Raw genomic sequence first — 20,053 nt, 5'->3', positions numbered from 1 at the left:
GAACACCTGGGAACGGACAAGAGACCCGTGCGAAGCGACCAAACCAGGTGATTGCTAAGGCAAGAGTGCAAGCACAGCTCAGGAGAGAAGTGAGATCTCAAGGAATACTGAGAGACATAGGAAAAAGGAGACAAAACCAGGTGAGAGGCACTACAGAAAGAAGTGGCTTAGAAATGACAAATGGAACAAGCTAGAGGATGTAATACCTGGTAGGCAACAAAATGAAAGAATTCTGTACTTGTAAAGCCAAAATCGTTCTTTGTAAGAGACCTTTTTGTAGAGAGCTACAGCTATACAACCACATCTGACATTGCTGGCATAGACTAACCAAAATCTCTCTCCAACTCTGTACTTCCACAGCTTATATTCTACCCCTCTGAGTCTAACAAACATTGCTGCAAGGAGCGTGAGGTCAGTCAGAGTGAACATCAGCATGAATGGGGCACCCAAGGGAAGCAGAGGCAAGGCACCTTGGAGCAGGGGATCTGTACCAATGGGGTAACAAAGTATTTGCAACAGGCTGTAGTGTCCTGGCAGCCAAAGGGAGGGGAGACCTTGGTCAACATTCCAGTCTGGCCAAGCAGAATTAGTAGCGCACTTGCTCCTATGTAGGGGCAAGGATGAATCAAGGCCAGCAGGTTAATATGATTTATATTCTTTTAGTCCTGTGACCTGCTATGTCCTATTAATTTTCAGGTAAATAATGTCAGTGGCAGACAGGTCCACTATTATGTTATTTCTATGAAAAATGTCCAGTCTCTGAGAATAAAAACCTACTTCAATATCTGGAGCCACTCAGATTTTTACTAAATAATATGTGGAGATTAGAGTGTAATCACACTGAGTTTTTCATGTATTAACCCTAACTGTATCTAATCAAAATTTCATTAAAATAATTTTTAAATTACTGTCACAAGCTAGAACAAATCTAAAAAGAAATAATAACTAAAAATAACCATTTTTAAAAGAGAATAAATAAATATTCTGGATTTCTCCTTTTTCGGTCAGCAGGACATCTACTATCAAAATTAATCTTAATTAATTAATTAATGCAGGTTGTAAAATACAAAACATCTCTACAAGCACACCAAGATTTCAAATTAATTTTTGGTTTATTAAGTTTAAATCCTCAGCTTCTGCATCCTATTCAGTGTTGTACTAGCGATGTTTATTTCCTAGTTTAGTTTGAAGTCTTCTGTGACTTTCAGTAATCAGTCCACATAACCTAAATTTTGTCAAAAGTGTCAGAATGCATATTCTGATGTACAGAATATAAATCCAGTGATTTATATACTGGATACGGTGTTTTATGTGTCCTGAGAGATGTGAAAGACAGCAAACTTGATTTCCCATGAGACAAATTTTTCCCATGCGACTTAGGCACTTAAAATGTCTGAACTATAAAAAGCTTAAGCAAAATCTTGTCTTTTTTGAATCAAGGATCATTTTGCAGTTTCCTCCAACAAAGCCAGGATTCATCCCTGATTCATGCCTGGACCTCCATCTAATCCTATCTCCAGCCATTTCCCTATTGAAGCTGCATCTCAAACCAGGCCACAGTAACACAGCAATTCTGAAATCCTGCCACAGATATCCAGGATTTGAAGCTGACCACCTCTAGCAAGGACAGCCATGGAACAGTCATTTCTCTCTCCGCTGATATGGTGGGCATAAGCAAAAGACCTTAGTCAGAGCGCATTTAGTGCCAATCCTTTTGCATATTTATATAGTCCAAGGGTCTCAGCATGTGATCTGAGAGAATCTGAGATCTCCAGACATGTACGGATCAATACTAATCTTTTTAATCTATGACAGGAAAAGAAGGTATATCCATTTTGTCAGAAAACTGTTACTACTGAACATGCACTGAAGCAATGGCAGACAGCCAGAGACAACAACAGGGAGTAAGCGAGTGCAACTGTTTGTTTATGCGCACATCTGTTTATGAAAACTTGCCTACCTGCTCCCAGTACAGGTACATGTAAAATCTGTCTTTTTGCAATTAAGTACTTTAGTACCCAGAATCAGGGCCCAATTCTCATTTAGGAATTCCACCACTGATAAAAATAAGAGCATATTTATTTCAGCAGGAATTTTATCTGTACACACATTGAAAGATAACATGCAAAATATGTGATTATAACCAGGGGAGAGAGGCTCTTTGTTTTACTTTTAAAAATGCTTTCTCTATCCCTTCATTAATGCAACAGTCAGACAAATGACCTGTTCGGTATTAGTGACTGATCTTGACCTTTAAACTCAGGAAAAATGAATTATGTGGAAAAATCATTCATGCTGAAAATCTGACTGCCAAAGCTCTGCAAACAATCCACTTCTGAAGCACGACAAAGCTTAAGTAAAAAGACACAATTTGAAATACAGATAGCAAGTACTATTACTGGCACTAAGATGAGCACCGCATCTCTTGTGTTCCCGTAAGTACTGCAGTTCCTGTCCTATCTCCCCAATTTTTTATTATACAGCTCAGGGAAAGAAAACACTGATCTAGAGAGACTGAAGCAAAATTCTGGTGTTGTGGATGTTCTTCCAGGCAGCATTAATCACCATGATGTTTTCATGCTTTCAGGGAGATACGTACTTGCAATATATTTGCACAATAGCTGCCCCAAAATATGCAAATACAAGTATTTGCTGGGCCAAGAAATTTGAGATGGGAACTTTAGTACACATTTAAATCAGTATTTCTGACATTTGAATGCTGACAGTTTACAATTTAAAAAATAGCAAAATACTTACAATTTTCAGATTTAACCAGAAGAAATTGAATACTGATTTTCGGATTTAAGCATTTAGTTCTTCATGTGAATTGCAGTTTTTGAAATGTTGCTGATATGATGCTATGCTATTGAAACTTAAAACCTGTCAAAACTAGTCTTTGCTAGAATATTCAGTAACTAGCTATTTACATTTTTGAACCATAAACCCAATTAAATGACTGTCAAAGAGCTAATTACATAATACATATTAATTATCTAATTATATGATTTTTACTAAGCTATGCAATTAGCACCTGATTATATAATTTTATATTTTATATTTGTTATGTCGTTAGGAAAAAGGTAAGTTTTCAGCAAAACCCAACACAATATACATTGGATAAGAATAAGACAGTGACATTTGTGAGTCACATGCACTGTTTCCAGATGGAAAAGTGCCTAGATGTGCTGCGAAACAAATGGACATGCTATTAACAGCAACTGGATATTAAAATTTACAATCTCTTCAAATCTTTTTATGTCACTTGGTATTTCTGGATGCAGTGATTATATATTTAAAGATGTACCGATCTCATCTTAGAGTGGACATGAAATCAGAGAAATATAACTGCATTATGAAGGATTCTACATTGAATAATTGTTTTTTTAGAACGTTATGAAGCAGTATGATTTTTATTTTAAAGAAAAGAAGACTCATTGGCTAACTACAGAATTTTTCAAGCCTAAACAATTTAAATTGATGGAAAGAAAAACCACTGTCATGGTTTTTGATGTTATTGATAACATCCTAGGAGCAGATTTTTTAAAGAATATTTTCACTGATATCTCACAGGAGCATCTCTACACCTATAGGATGGTGGGGGAAAATAGTAATTAACTACAGTTTTTAAATTACGTACTTGTTCAAATTTTGAGATGGGGCTTTATGTTCCATGTAGTCACATGTGGAACACCAAAGTAATTCTGATTGCCTTAACACTTGAGTCTACTCATGGAACCGAGCTTAAAGATGTGATTCACAACAGAAAGTTGTCAGTTTTTAAAACGCCACCTTACCATCATCAGTAACATGAATCAGCAAAAGGACGTTTTTTGGGGTAGATTCACCACACCAAAAAACTCTGTGAGTCAGTACTATGGAGAAGGGAAGGCGGGAAGCCCCCATTCCTCTGTCAGGTGTTTCTCTAAGGACACCAGATACAATAGTTTCACTTTGTCCACGGAAGACCGCAGAACACGAAGTGCGAGATCCAAAAACGGCAGTTGTGTACCGAAGTCCAAAATTGTCATTCCCAGCCTGATCCACTGGCAGACACTTGCCCTGGAGACTCCAAAACCCTAAATGCCACCCCGTAAACATCTTACCTGACATCTACCCTTGATTGTCCTCAGTCTTGCCCCAGACTGAGCAGAGAGCTATGTACCTCATACATGCCACACTGCATGACATTTTAAATCCTTCTGTGAGAGACTACCACATACAAACTAACACAGCCAGGCCCCTTTCAAAAGGTAGCCATGTCTGCTTTTTGAGGTGCTGCTGAGGGAAGCAGTAACTGGGAGTTGCTGTGTATCATGTTGACATTCACATGAAATCATCAATATCGCCATCACACAGTACAGAGAATGCAAAATTCATACAGGCAGAGAGAAAAGGGGGAAAAAAAATAGATGGTGAAGTAATCAAGGGTAGGCATTTAGAAAGCTCACATTCATGCACAGATGGAGAAACCTCTCTTTAGACCTGAGGCAGGTAACTTTTCAGATGTAGGATATTGAAATATGCCCCAGATCTTAGTATTTCATTTTGGCTAGTTCCCGTGGCTCCAGGTGACTAAGGCAAGAATCTTCCACGTCCCACCAGAATAAGCTAACAATTAAAATCAGCAAGTTCCAGCCTCAGGGATGGGATATCATATGTGCAACAGAAATTCAGTTTCATCCAATAATTATGACTTGGGTGGCGGGGGTGTCACACACCTCAATACAAGAGTGTAAGTACAGTAGTAACCAGAATGTTTTTGGGATCCACTAAACAAACTGAAATGTGATTCTTTCAAAGACTATCTGAATTATTGTGCCAATATCATAAGACAGTTCTCACAACTTCTCACTTTCCTCTACATAGTGATGTTAGGTGGTTTCAGCAGTCTATACTATGAAGTATCTGTCCAATTTGTGACACTCCAAAATGATTTTGTTCAGCTGAAGATGTGGCTAGGCAACTACAGAAGGACTGTAAAGCAAGCGTAGAAGACATTATAAGTACTATGTCATCAGTCCTGCTTGCATTAATATATTTGGAAACTGAAAGGTAGAAAGACTTATCTGAAGTCATACAGGCATGTTTACAGGTCTTGATTATAGATTGCTGAAAACTAGCAAACTCCTTTCCACCCTCATCTGTATCTGAGCACCGCTGTGAGAAATTAGTAGTATTTCTCTTTTTAAAATAAATTATGAGATTCTACTGTCCTGTTCACTTTTGCATCCCTGCTCAAATCAGTAAGTTTGCACATTGGAACTGCATTTCACTACTTTCAGAAGAAAGAGACAATGAAATTCACAGAAAAATAACCTCTCACCTTCTAGGTCTTCCTTCTCAAAATGTGTTTTGAGAATGGAGCGAGTTCCACCTCTATCCACAACAGCCTCTTCATCATTTCTCTGCAAAACAGAAAAAAGGACAGGTAAGCTGCTTCTCATTTGGAAACTATTGGCAGGACTGTATAGTACTATGAAACAAAGATGCTTTTTAAATAGATTTATTTACCTACTCAGGAAAAAAAAGTTTTTAAGAATTTAATTTTCCTTATTAAAATCTGTTCTTTATGGATCAGAGTTTATTGAGGTATAATTAAAGCTAACTTTGACATGAAGAACTTCCCCTGTTAAAACCTGAAAGATAATGAGCAAACACTGGTTACTGAGAACTACGAAAAACATAAGTCAATAGGACAATGAGAGAGAAGAGAGAAGAAACGTCTGGTTGAGGCAGCTTTATTCTTGTACTCTTGAAGAAAGGGACTGCAGTTAGAATCATAGAATGTGTTGAGTTGGAAGGGACCTTTAAAGGTCATCTAGTCCAACCCCCCTGCAGTAAGCAGGGACACCTTTAACTAGATCAGGTTGCTCAGAGCCTCATCAAGCCTGACCTTGAATGTTTCCAGGGATGGGGCCTCCACCACCTCTCTGGGCAACCTGGGCCAGTGTCTCACCACCCTCGTTGTAAAGAACTTCTTCCTAAAGAGGAAGTATTTTTTTTATATTTTTATCTTTACACCAGGATCCTGAGCCACATGCAGAATTACCAAATTCTTAGCACTAACAGTCTTTACACTTTGCCAAAACTAGAGAATGATACTCAGTGACAATATGCTAAGAAAAAAAAACTTTAATACCATGAAAACAACTGGCTTCACTTACTGGTGAACTGCTTTTACTTTTCTTTATGAACACCAAACTGTAATTACAACAGAAGCAGACAGCACACACTAATAGCAGAAAACTGAAAAGATGTTCTTCCTCAGGAACATATAATTCATGTTTAATTTTATACTGTAGTCATATATGCATTTAACTGTATTCTCTATTGCACTGCAAATTTATTATGTCAGGCACTACTGGATTGTGCTCAGGCTAAAAAAGCTGCAGAAATTAGCGATTTTAGTCACTTCTGACATGAAAAAAAAAAATCGCATTTCCTTAAGTAAAGAAATCTTTTGGCAGTTCAGCAGCAGGGCACTGGACGCTGTGCTAGAACGAGTGTTGGCTTCAGTATGAGTTTGACATCACCAGATGTAATTGTTAAATACAACCTCTATTTCACAACATGATTTAGAGTGGTTTCCAGTAAAAGACAATGAAGAAAAAAGGATGAGTTATACAAAAACATCAATTAATATATCATGAATATATATTTACTTGTCATTAGTGCAATGGGTTTAGTAAGTGATATTAGAACGAGAACTGCTTGATCTCAACATATAAAATTGGTATCTATATGGAAGTCTGAAGCAAAGGGATCTGAATACCAGCCTTACATGCTAAATATGTATCTATATATAGAATGCAATAGAATATAACAAGAAATTAAACTACATGAGCACCTCTCCTTAAAGAGCAGATGCCCCAGGCAAAAAGATTCACGTCTAGAGCTGGATGTCGTGCATGCTGGATATAAGTTTTTGTTTCAGGCTCCTCTCTTTTTTTAAAAATAGCTGTCATGCTGTAGCTATCTTATATAGAAAAATCCTAGGAACGTGTCAGCACCAAGCATCTGGGCTGTTAGAGAGACTGAGAGTGTTACAGTGTCTTTATTAGAGCTTTCCCCACAGATAATACTAAAATCTGACAATGAGAAAAGGCCTTCTATTGAAACTGGTTTGTGTTTTAATAATTTAGAATTAGCTAATAATCTATTAAGACGTACCAGGGCAGTATAATTTTGCACAAACCATTTGATCATCTTAGGTAAAATGAATCCATTAACGTAAGCAGTTAGACATAACCGGGCATGTTTGTCATGCTGGCATGACGCCATGGCCCTGGGTGAATGGTTAGGCAGGATGCCAAAGGCCAAGTATTAGAGCCACATTAGAAGTGTTATTCTAGCATAAGACACAGCCATCAGGATTTTACTGATCCTGAAAAGGCCTTACAGAAGCAATGTAAGGGGAAATTCTACAATGGGGAAACTATTACATTGCTGGACAGTTTAAAGCCTTTACAGATCATCTAAGTAAACTAAATACAAATTAATTCATTAGTATTTATCAAAATATGCTCATACACTTTGACTTCTCCTTTCCCATGTGTTCAATTTTCAGCTTCTGGCAATCTTTCTCTTCCCTGCCTCCTCTTCCTGTAATGTCACAGCAAGTCTCGGCCTCGCCTCATTCTCAGAAGTGGGTTTATTCCATTAATATTACAGGGGGAAACAGCTTAATTGGGAGTATTGTATTGTTGCCAATTCACTTGTCAAACTGAGCAAAGTCCAATTAAGCAGGCCTTGCACTGTACACTCTCACTTCCTAGGGAGTGGTTTGAAAGCCACCTTGCATTTACCAGTACAAGAGTCACACTGCATTTAGTCTAGAAGTAATTTCCGTGATTCCTGTACTGCCTCCTTGGAGGAAGGGAGAAGGGAGGGAAGGGCTCGCTAATAGTGTAGTGCAATTAGGTCTTAATCTCATTTGGAGGTAAGCACTATTGCAATACAAGTAAAAATAGTGGCAGATCTGCTCCACTTTCCCATGACTAGAGACTAGAAACTTAATTTCAGTTGCTAATGCTTTGCTTTTTATTAGCATGTCAGGAAAAGTATGGAATTATTATTTTTAAGTGTTGCAATAAATGACAGTTTGAAACTGGAAATATAGGCAAGACTAACCATAAAACAGTCATGGAAGACAGAATTCATGCTCTGGATGACTTTTAACGTACGAAGCAGCCGCCAAACTCCACACTAACATCCTCAAAGCCTTGAATCCACTACGCTTGTGCCCATCAGTTTCAGCAGGATTAGAATAAGGCATGAAAACTAAATGTTTTTCACAGCCATGCCATGTGTATGTCAGAATTCTACTGCTTCTTCCTTTCGGCACATTTGAAGATGATAAAGGTCAGAAATTTTACATAGTGCACAAATCTGCTAGGACTGAGGTATTCAAACCATACTGACATACTGCAGCAGTCTGCAAACGAATGTGTGGACACACTGACCAGGTACGAGTCCTTGGAACTGTCCATAATTGCAATGAGTTGCTTGCTGAGTCCAGTGAACACTGTGGTCTACTGCTTAAAGCATGGGAGAGGGATCCAGGAAGTCCCCGAGTGCTAATCCTGGATCTGCCACTGACTTGCTGTGTGGCCTTGGGAAAGTCACTTAATCTCTGTGCCTCAGCTTCCCCATCTGTAAAATAGGGATAATAATATTTACTTATCTACCTTCCTCACCAGGCTGCTCTGTGCCATAATTAATATTCACACAGCATTTCAGAACTGTAAAGCACTACAGAAGTGCTAAGTCACTCAATTCAGGAAAGTGTGCAGTTTACCCATGTGAAAAGATGATTGACCAAACATCAAATCAACGTATATTAATACCTTGTAATAGTTTTACACTGCACAACTCTGACAACTTAACTGGACAAAGTTTACATTAAAATGAATACACTGGGCTCCTTTCTGAGCTAATTCAAGAGCAATGCTACAGAAGCCAGTGGAATTACATTTCAGTAAAGCTGTAATCAGAGCACAACAAACTTGTCATATATTTATAAACAACCTAACATTTCTCTCTCTTTTTAATTATATTTGTTAATATTTTATGGGTTTATATAGTTATCACACAATGGTTTACCTAAAATGTAGGCACAAAACTATTTCCCCAAAGCAATAAAATACCAGCAAACACACAGTAGAAGAAATAATGTATCTGGGATCAAAAGAGTAAGAAAAAGCTGAGGCTTTCGCATGGAAACCACAAGCTCCTTAGAGACCAGGGCTCAGCAACTCTACTCAGTCCAGGATTTCATCTCTTATATTTTCCAAATGAATGCTGAAATGACCTTCACCACACAGCAGTATCTGCTGCACATATTTCACAGGAAAAATCTATTTTAATGAAAGAGTCCTATAAATACAGTTGTAACTATTTTTGTCGCTTCATACAAGAATTTTAAACACAGTCGTGAGTTTAGAAAAGCAGACAGTAGAGTCGTCCTCTGCATCCTTCACAGTGCAACCACCCGTTATAACACCACCGAAATGTGTATTTAAAGTTCAACAAAATCACAGGGAAATATACTGCCTTCAAAGACATCTGGCTTCTACTTTTTGGTATGCAGTCATGAAGGAAGAAGGTTGTATGAGTGCTAGGAGTACTGATTTTCAACCCTTAGATAAACAACCTACTTATCAGAGTATAAAGCGAGGCCGCAGCTGTTGTCAGGAATTGTAAGTGTATTGGTTAGAAGGAATAAAAATATCCATGGTTTAGAAGTCGACAATAAATGTCTGAATGCCCTTTCCACCCATGTATTGATAAAGCTCACTACCCAGGATATTCCAAAGCTAGATAAATATCCTCCTAGAAAGCTTCCCAAATTGATCCTCTTTAGCTATGATACAACCCTAACTGCAATTCGTAACGTGTTGCAAAGAGGTTGATCCTTAAACCTGTCACCTCCCAGAACTGTGCACTGCTCTTCCACAACTCAAATCAATTTAATTAACAGAGAAACTACACATTTAGAAAAGCTGAGAAACGTTATTTTATGACAGATGTTTTCAGGCGGTTTTGGTTATAGCTCTTATAAACTGTCTGTGCTTTCATCATATAGTAGATGATTGAGTGGAAAGAAGAGAAAAGTAGGGTGGATCTATACAAAGGCATACGACACATTTTTAAATATGTATGTGCTAAGATAGACACATACACTTGTAGAACTTCAGAACATTTCTGGATGATGGAATTAGGACATATTTGTCATATGCTGCTTGACAAGAAAGCAGATAAAAGTCCAGGTGACAATACACAGATATGAAGTCACCTATGCATTCATTATATGTATTTACAAAAAAAAGAAAAGCAATACATTATATTAAAAGATAGCTACCTGAATATTGCACATTTACTGAATATCATCTCTGCTGATCGCCACAGTAAATGAAATAATAGTATAACAATAAATATACATTAGGAAACAGGACATTGTTAGGACAATAGGAAATTATTAAAAAGTTGCAATGAATAAGTCTCGCTGTCTTTCCCTTAGTCGGTACTCTGCTCCACTGGTATGATACTTAGTGGTAATACATGTTGAACAGACAAGTCAAAATGGATAACGCTAAAATTTTCATTTTACATGGAAAACTAGAAATTATTTCTTTTCTTAATCCTTCTTTCTATCTGATTTTCTTCATATTTGGCTACTTTTATTTTCTGTCTCTGATATCTGGTCAGAGTTTTCAATAAACTGGCTTATTGCTTTTCTTTGAAATACAGCATAAAAATCAGCTACAAAGAGTATTAGTATTCCAGAAAATTTTTCAGGGTTTTTAAACTTTCAGGTAAAATCCTTCTCCTTTTTAATTACACTCTTTATACACCCACAGCACAAATCACAACCTAACCAAAAAGAATCCTTTTCAGCATCTTCCTTTCTGTAAAATATATAGCAGAGCAGAAGCCATTTTGATTTTTTCCACACAAGAAATTATGCGTATGACACACCTGCTGACTCAGAAGGAAAATACTCATGGTATTAATTACTTCTTCATATAAGCCACTTATTGATGATTAGACAACCTACATAATTCTCAAACGCCATCTGGAACTAAGGAATGGCTGTCAGTGTAAAACATTAAATAGTGCATTCCTATAAACAATAAAAAGCTGTAATATGAAATTGGTTTAGTTATTTTATATTATCAATAATTACATATACTTAAAAGATTAAATTCTGTAATATATTAATTTCAGTTTATATATTTTATCATAAAGTTAGTGGCATAAACCCTGTGTATTCACCATTCAAATGGTCTGTAACGAAATTCTAAACATTTATCCAGACATCACATATACACCATGGTTGCCTTCTCAGTCTGAAGATATTCCATCGTTATCGCTTTGCGGTGTATTTATTTCACAGACCCATTACACGACATTTGTATTTTTAACATCATTTTGGTTAAATTCAGCTTGATATTTCATAAAGATGGCATTATTAAAGATACAGAAAAGTGAGTTATTTGAACTCAGGAGGTGCCAAGAGCATATTGGAAATATCTAGTAAAGACAATTAACCTAAATGGCTAAAAAGCTATTATATGTAGATGGATGCCTCCCTGTTGTAGGAGGCAAATCACTGGTGACTGCCATGTTCAGCCTTGTCCTTTAAACTGTCCTTGAGCAGACACAGTCACACAAAAGTGATTTAATGCTCAATGTGTACGCTCACAATTTAGATACTACAATTCTTCTTTCTTTCCAAAGACAAGCAGAGAGGGGAAAAAAACCCAAACTTTTAAAAATATTATTGTGTTTAATTGTTTATATTACATATAATCATATTTTGCAATCTTTTGAGGTGGAAAGTACAGTGAATTTTATCTTTCTGATTAAATATAATTGCTTTTCCATTCCACTAGCTACACTGTATCATTCTTTTCCCCTCTATTCACTTATCAAGGAAGACCCATCAAAACACATTTATAATGTGATAAAGTCTGTTCTGTAAGGTCTGAAGAATTATTTTTAAAAGTGTCCCTTTTAATTGTACCGGTTTTGTGTCAGCTTTCTGCAGTAATCACTACTAGTTAACATAAAGCACATACTCCTTTTGGTCAGCTCTACTGCATATAGTTCAGGCTATGCAACAAAGTAGAAGGCAATTAGTTTTCATTCCAGATTTGCATCTTCCCCAGGGCTGCATGTCATATGCATAAAAGCGTCCTTCTCTGTCTCTTTTTCTCTTCTCTATTTTTATAGCAAAAGCCAAGATACTGTTTAGCATGACTCAATAAAGAAATACCATCTTCTGCAATGCTGCTAAAAATTGCACTAATCAGCATTGGCTCCAAAGAATTGATTTGCTACTGACCTGAGACTAAACACACGTTTAATGTAATAACATAATTCCTGTAAAATATAAACATACATAATCATTACAAACATTAAATCTAAGCACCTACTATAGTTACAAATGTAATGAGATGAAACACAAGCAGAAAATACACACACAAATACAACAAAGCGGTTTTACAGGCAAGTAAATGTTCACATGCAATTCCTGTGTTTATCTACACTGAAGCATACTGTGCTGGTTATACACCATTATGCACAATACAGCCACTATGAACTGATGCATAAATGAATATATAATCACTAAAATATTTCCTTATCCTTTGATAAGGAATCTTCTTCCTTAGAATAGCCATTTTAGGTAGAAACAATACATTTCTTACATTTGCAAGGTGAATATGTTACTTTATCTCTTCTTCATACACCTATACAACAGAAGACAAGATTTCTATTTAAAGATGATAAAACAAAAAATCAAGGCAAAATAGTAACTTAATTTGTTACAGTACCTAGATGCCCCACTTTCTCTGTCTGCACTCTCCCACCAGAGAAGGACTCTGTTATACTAATAGCTGCAGCAACAAAAGGGGGGGGGGAACAGAAAAAAAACCCAATATTCCCACTCAAAAGTCTTGATAAACCTATTGGAGCATTGGATATAATAACGAAATAATGAACTATTAAATTCTTTCTGGATTCTGGTACCTGTTTCAAGTACCTGCATTTAACTGCAGCTGTTCTTGCCATGTATTGTGTGTCTCGGAGTGAAATGATCACGAATGCCTAAATGATATGAGCGCCTTACAAAACCTGAACAAGGCACTTAGGTTGTCGTGTTCCTTTGAATATTTTTAGTTGTGTTAGGATTCTCATAACTTCACCCCTTCCTTCCTATCCTACTACATCTGCTGGATTTGTAAACTAATCCTTATTCAATTGCTAGTCTCAGCCAAGCCTCCGAATAAATAAAAGACAGTGCTCCTTCCTGCTAGTTAAGGCACGTAGAAGTTGGGTCACATCTGTACGACTGAGATTTTATTCCCTTTGCTTCGTATTTTTCTTTACTACGTTGTCAAATACTTAAAAATCACGGATGTGAGAACAGCACAGGTTTCAAGCTAAGGCATGGTTATTTTTTCCTCTGTGGTTATTATTCCAATGATTTACGTCATCCTAGTACAGCCCCATTAGCTGAAATCCTCTTTTCTCACTTCATAGCAATGGCTACGTGAACTACTACAGAGAAGTCCAACAGCATGAAGATGGATGTGAAGACTTTATCCAAAGCCCAAATGAGATTTACTTTTAGCTTGTCTGGGCTCCCTCTTGGCCCAGTGCCAGGTAAGGATAGATCCAGGATAACAGCATTATTTAGGTGTAGTTAGAAGGTAAATGCGATGAGTTTAGCCAACTATGCAGTAGGATATTAGCTGCTGGGCGGCAAACAGAAAAAAGAAAATTACGTTAATTGCTAATTTCTTAATCAGCAGTAGGATATATTGGGTTTTAAGTTGGATACACTTCCCATCTCAAAGGATCTGCTTTCAGCCTCAGAAAAGATGACATGTTTTCAGATTTCTCTACCTAGAAATAAGGTCAGGGAGAAGAATCATAGAAGGCAGTCTTGCAGCAGCTACTCATGTGGAAGTAGCAAATCCAGGGAAGAAAAGAGGTCATGACCAACTTCTCAGAACCTGTTTTAACAGCAGCTACAACACAGGCGAGAGGACTTTTACTCTTCCTTCACAGACACAAAAATGGTGTAAGTCTGGAGTCTGCATCCTTTACATAAAAATGTATGCCAGCTCTAGTTCAAAATAACACCTTTTGCTGACACTGCGAGCCAGCATGATCAATAATAAATTAACTCCCTCTCTCTGAAACACCAATACAGCGTTCAGTGATTCTTCTGTTTCTCAGACCTACCCACAAATTTCGGTTGTATTTGACAAACATTCTCTACAAGCACAATCCAAAGCTTAATCAAGGCAGAAGGGAAGATGTTCCATGACAGAGGTATTCTAAACTCAGATTAATTCCATAAAACTTTTGGCACCTAACTGAAGTTGCCTTACTAGACATGACATCACCATCAACTTTTCAAATAGTTAATGCAAAGAGATGGGCAATTCTACACGATAAGCAAGATCTTAGGTAGGCTGACTGTCACTAAAGATGGGCTGAAAATTGTTGAGACTTAGGAGAGTCCGATTAGAACTACCTGGAGAGACAGGATAGTAAACTAGATAGACTGCTGGTTTGATTGAATGTGATCATTGCTACGTAGCCAAACTCACTGCTAACCTTCCAAATAAGTTTGCCGACACAAGTAACATTGTTGCTCTACTAGCAGTGAGGGTAGCTTGACTGAACCAAATCTAGATGAAATGTTAAAAAATAATATGGCCCTTTTGTTATCCATTGTCAGGAAAAAATAACTTAGAATACCACACAATTTTCTGTTGCATGCCTAAAGACTAAATTGGATTCCTTGTGTTCCTTCAGAGTTGTCTTCTATATGATCTATTATCCTCCAGAAGAGAAAAGAAGATTGTGTTTGGTTTGTTTGGTTTTTTTTAAACTGAAACTTGTAAATAACATCCTTGAAGACAACTGACAAATCTTTCTTGGCCAAAGTGTATAAATTCAAATATAGGGTTTAGTCTGATGAGTTCCCAAATCACCTCTATCTTCAGGGAGTAACTTCAGCAGAAACTCCAGAATGGATAACCCAGTACTTCTTATCTCCAAAGATTTAGGTTGATCTACGTGATTTTGTTGTCATGAGTGATTTTGTTATCAAGGCAACTGTAATTGATGTGATTGAAAAATACAGATTGTATCACGCAGAAATGTTTTGCTGCATGTGAATGAACAGTTACCCTAACGGAAATGAAGAGACCTTTTGCACTGTCTATATAGTCACAGCATAAGACAAGAAAAACTCTTCATCTCATCATTAGACAATGACATTCTGATTATCTTTGCTCTCACTCTTTATCTGTGTCAGGTCATCAAGTAAGCCATGGTGATCAGGGAGGGCAATGCCAGAGAAAACAGCAAGGAGCCATTCTATTCACAAAGAAGATAAAAAATAATTATGTCCTCCAAGGCACTGATGATATGATCTGCTATCTGAAAGTTCAGGTATTTTAATTAATTCACACAGGGATTAAGAAAAGCAGTAAACAGTGCAAAAACTTGGGGGGGGGGGGTGTAGAAATAAGTGAGATAATGAAGCTGATAATGTGTACTTGTGCATCACTTCTGCCCAGGGAAGGAAATACTGCACTGTAAAGAGAATTTCCATATCAAAGATTCACTCAAAATATATGGGGAAAGTGATCATGACAGTGGACTAGATAACAAAGGATATGTATAGTTTAAAAGTCTAGACAGCACAAGCCCACCAGATATACATTCAGGAATTTGAAATGTGGTGCCAAAGAATCAAAGGTAAATATGAACTATGAACAGTGGTTCAGCTGGTCTTCCTGCTTCTCAGAGACTTGCAACAAATTGCTTGTCTGCTGTAATCTGGGAGCTTTAAACATCATCACTTCCATGACTTTGTTGTTCTAGACTAGTCAAGATATTTGACAATAAAAACAAGCTAAAAGTTACAAACAATTGATATGACTCAAACAGTGTGCTTTATATTGAAATTACAGAACATAACTTTTGGAAAGGAAAGGGGACAAGTATTACTATAGAGTAGAAAGTAAATGTGAACATGGCATTACCAGTTTATATATGTTTTGTCAGTGCTTCTATGTGAAATGATTTTTTATTGTTAGAAAAGTGTTATTTTCTTTATTGTCTATTTTCTCATAATGTCACTAAATTGATAGACCTGTATGCAGCCACAGAGAACAGCAAAGGAGGGTACAATGATCTCCATCAGAGTTTTGAAGGATATTAGCTAACCTTTAGCTATTGTCTACTTCAGGAATTTGAATTCTGTTTGGCGGTGGTAGCTATGATATTTGAAGTAAAAAGGCTGTCAGGATTGCATTCCTGTTTTGGTTGGGAAACTTCCAAAGCAATTTTTTTTTTCAACCCTTCTCACAGGCCTATTTATTTATGTATTTACTAGACAACTAGTACCACATTAAATTTCACCTTTCAAACTCCATCGCCTTGATCTAAACATCCCCAGTGTTCAGTATTTTGAGAAAATGGCAGAAATTACTAGATATCAAGTTTTACCAGCACAAGTAATGACATTTTTAAATTACACACCATTACTTGTATTTCACTATACTCCTCTAAAGTGAAAACAATTACCAACACAATGCTGAAGAATAATATCCAGCAGATGCTCTTCATACCCTTCCTTGCCAAGACAACACACCTCCTTTTATTAAAAAATTGATTATTTTTTTTGTGGTGAACGCAAAAAAAGAAAATTTTTCTCATTTAAACATTATGCCATAAGCTACTTGGATCAGTCTTTCATTTATTACAAGTTTGTACCAGGCTTAGTACAATAGGCTCCTCTTCTTGGCATGATCTCAATGTAGGTACTAAACAAATAAAAATAATCCGCTCATCTCTATTTGGTCTTATAAACATCCTTCCTTATACCTGCAAATTCTGCCTACCTTTTCATTAACTAGCATTGTTACTAAATACGTATTATATGAGAAAGAAAAACAGTGTCTGTGGGCTCCACTGACATGCATGCTGAAAATATATACGTGATGTGGTAGTCAATAATTCAAATAAATGACTTTATTTATAACTATTTTAATAGCCATATAATTCAAAAGACACATTATAGCTTGTAGGTATACAAACAATAAATAGCCTCAGGTTAAGAATACTTGGCAACTGAAGTATAATAAGATGCACACAACTGAACAAACCTGCCCAATCATTAACAGGTTATACTTAACTTTAAAATACAGAAGGAGCTTTGAGGAGGAGCTTCAACAAAGTTTGGGCACAGTAAGAAAAAGTGCACTAATGACTGTAAGATGAATAGCAATTGGGAAACTGAAATAGATATGCCCGTGCAGCAAACACAAAATTCAACTTTGTGGTAAAATCTCCCTCTTGGAAGGGAAAGGAGAAGGCAAGTTGTAAAGCTTTTAAAAGAAAGACCAGAAGGTTTTTTTAAGAAGATCAGTAAATAGACTTTAAAAAGCAAGTGACGTAGGCAGAGCAGTAAGTGAAGATGATATTAACACCAGTAATCAAGTGAAGCAAAACTGTAAGTATTAACGTCAGACCAGCAGATGAGATCATAACAGTGTTGAGATGAGCAGGCATTCAATCTGATTTATGGCTACATGGACAAACAGGAACTGTCAGACCTCAGAGCTGCATAGAGCAAGAAGAGCACGTATGAAAGAAAAGAAAACCCAGGAATTGTTTCTGACATGATTATATTCAGATGACCGCTGAAGACCAAAACAATTTTCAGAGATAGATAGAGTTTATCTGGAGTGGGGGAAAATCACTGAAGAATAGTGATGCCTTCACAAAAATTATGGCTTATGGCTACATTATCTGAAGTAAGGTGTGGAGGAGGATGCAAAGGCTGAGGACGAATTCCTGAGAGATCTAAACACACACCTACATACAGAAAGAGTAGGGGGAGAGGAAGACCCACCCAACAAGAAACTGAGTCTGAAAAGAGAGAGAATCAACAAGGACAAAATGACAAATGTCTGAGAGCAACAAAATGTAGTGAAGACTATAACACAGCATCGCAGAGAGATAACAGATGGAGTGGAGGAGAATCAAGGACTAGTCTGGAATTCCTCCAGGAAGAAGTCAAGTGGAATGTTAGTGAGATAAATTTCGGTGCAAGAGTCAGAAACCAGAAGTGAGCAGTTCTAGAAAGGCATCAGAAGACAAGAAATGAAGACAATTGTACAAAGCATACTAAGGGGGCAGGGAAATGAAGTAGGTCTAGGGACAGGACAGTAGTCTGGTGAATAGAAACTTCTGAAGTTGAGGATTGTTTTGTGTTGGTTTTTTCTAATATGAAGAGACTTGGACATATTTCTTGTGTATGGGAAGAAGAGAAACAAATAAAAAAAAAACAGCAGAAGGTCAGAAGGTAGATAGGGACAGGGATAGGTTTGTTGGAATAGGTTCAAAAACTACAAAACAAAATCTTAATGTTTGTTTTAGTAAACAAGGAGGAAGCTTGAATTTTGACCTTAGTTGGTTTGTTATTTTTAAGAAGTTGATGAATAAAAAACAGAACAGGCAAAACTGCAAGCAAAGACACTCATAACAGATGATAAAAATCCCAGAGATTAAGAAATACAGAAAGTCAGCAGAATCAAAAGATTTTCACCAGAGATAGTCAGCAGTATCTCTGAAGCATGGCAGATGGCATTAGGAACTGAGAAAGTGGATACTGGGAGTCAGCCAGGACCATGAATTGTCCGAAGGGTTTGGAAGTGTATGAGAACAACAAAAGAAAAATAGAGCCTAAAGGGAACTGATAAGCTTAGAGAGGAAAAGACAGTACAGAGGAATAAAGGAAATAAGAGCAAAAACAAAGTCATCAAGATCAACAAAACAGACGTGTCCTGGTTTGAGGTAAAACAGAACCAATGTTCTTTTCAGTAATTTTACTTTTCAGTTAAGCCTCTTCTAACTCTCTGAAATTAATAGCATATTTTTCAGACAGTATCTGCTTCTAGCAGATAAGGTCTGGTATTTATAGTGAATACCAAGGCATGGTATGCATAGACACTCTTGCTTATACTTATTGCTATAACAACCACAGTCAGTTAACTTTTTTATGCTCCAAATTGGAGGGCCAGAAGTGGAAGAGCATAGAGGGGTCACACCTGTGGGGAGGTGCGGACAGGACAGGTGACCCAAAACTGACCAACAGGGTATTCCATCCCATCTGCCCCATGCCCAATATAAAAGTTGAGGGATTAAAGGGGTCAGCCTCTTTCTTCAATGGCCAGAGTCCGAGGAGGACTCTCTCTATTCATCTGCCTTTGATCCCAATCTGCATTCCTGAATCCAGTTTTGAGTTCAGTTCCCATCCATCACTGAGTCCAGTCTGGGACTTTCCCAGTGCCGGCTGGTGACGTGACTGTCATCCTTATTTCCTTTTTTTTAATTAATATTATTATATTTTCTTTTTACTATTAATATTTCATTAGTTTCTTTTCAACTCATAAGTCTCTCTCTCTCATTCTTTTCTCACTTGGCAAAGAAGTTAGAGAGCATCTATGATTCTTTTTAGAGGCCAGCCCAGCCCAAACCACAACACAGAAGTTTTACAAAGTCCCATTCTTGAAAAGAGAGAGAATAAAAATGTTGAAAAAGGTCAAATAGAAAAGGAACTCAGAGAACACAGTGCTTAGAGAAGACCAACTCAAGTGTGTAGCTGGTTTGGCACATGGGATACAACTCAAATGACAAACAGCAGCACCAGTGCAGCTACAGAGTTGTTAGTTATCCATACGGAAACTGAAGGGTGAGAAATTATGAATGGAAGAAAGCTGCAAGTCAAAGTCAGACAGAGCGTGCATGCAGACCATAAAAACTTTAGAAAGGCAAGCAGAAAGCTTATTGTTTAAAAGTTTATTGTTAAAAAAGGAAAAGGGGGGGGGGGGGAGAGAAAAGGTAAAGAGCCAGGAGCAGGCAGAGCTTAAGAACAAGAGCACAGAAGTATCAACTACTTTGACTAAAATTCAGAGCAGATATTGTTGGAGGTAACAGTCTCCACAGAAAGGACCATAGA

At 37.1% G+C, this 20,053-nt stretch overlaps 1 protein-coding gene across 2 annotated transcripts in view; it reads right to left on the bottom strand.

The window, feature by feature from the left end:
* SLC4A10 (solute carrier family 4 member 10) overlaps positions 1–20,053 on the bottom strand; it is a 126,969-nt gene that overhangs the window by 94,685 nt on the left and 12,231 nt on the right. For both annotated transcript variants that reach the window (XM_054208598.1, XM_054208597.1), the window contains exon 2: positions 5,324–5,405. In XM_054208598.1, the coding sequence (XP_054064573.1) occupies positions 5,324–5,405 (82 nt within the window). The remainder of the gene's footprint in view (positions 1–5,323; positions 5,406–20,053) is intronic.

Source organism: Rissa tridactyla, chromosome 7 (genome assembly GCF_028500815.1).
Source record: "Rissa tridactyla isolate bRisTri1 chromosome 7, bRisTri1.patW.cur.20221130, whole genome shotgun sequence".
Classification (NCBI taxonomy): Eukaryota; Metazoa; Chordata; class Aves; order Charadriiformes; family Laridae; genus Rissa; species Rissa tridactyla.
Note: the sequence above shows the minus strand (reverse complement) of the source record. Positions and strands in the feature narration are given on the sequence as shown.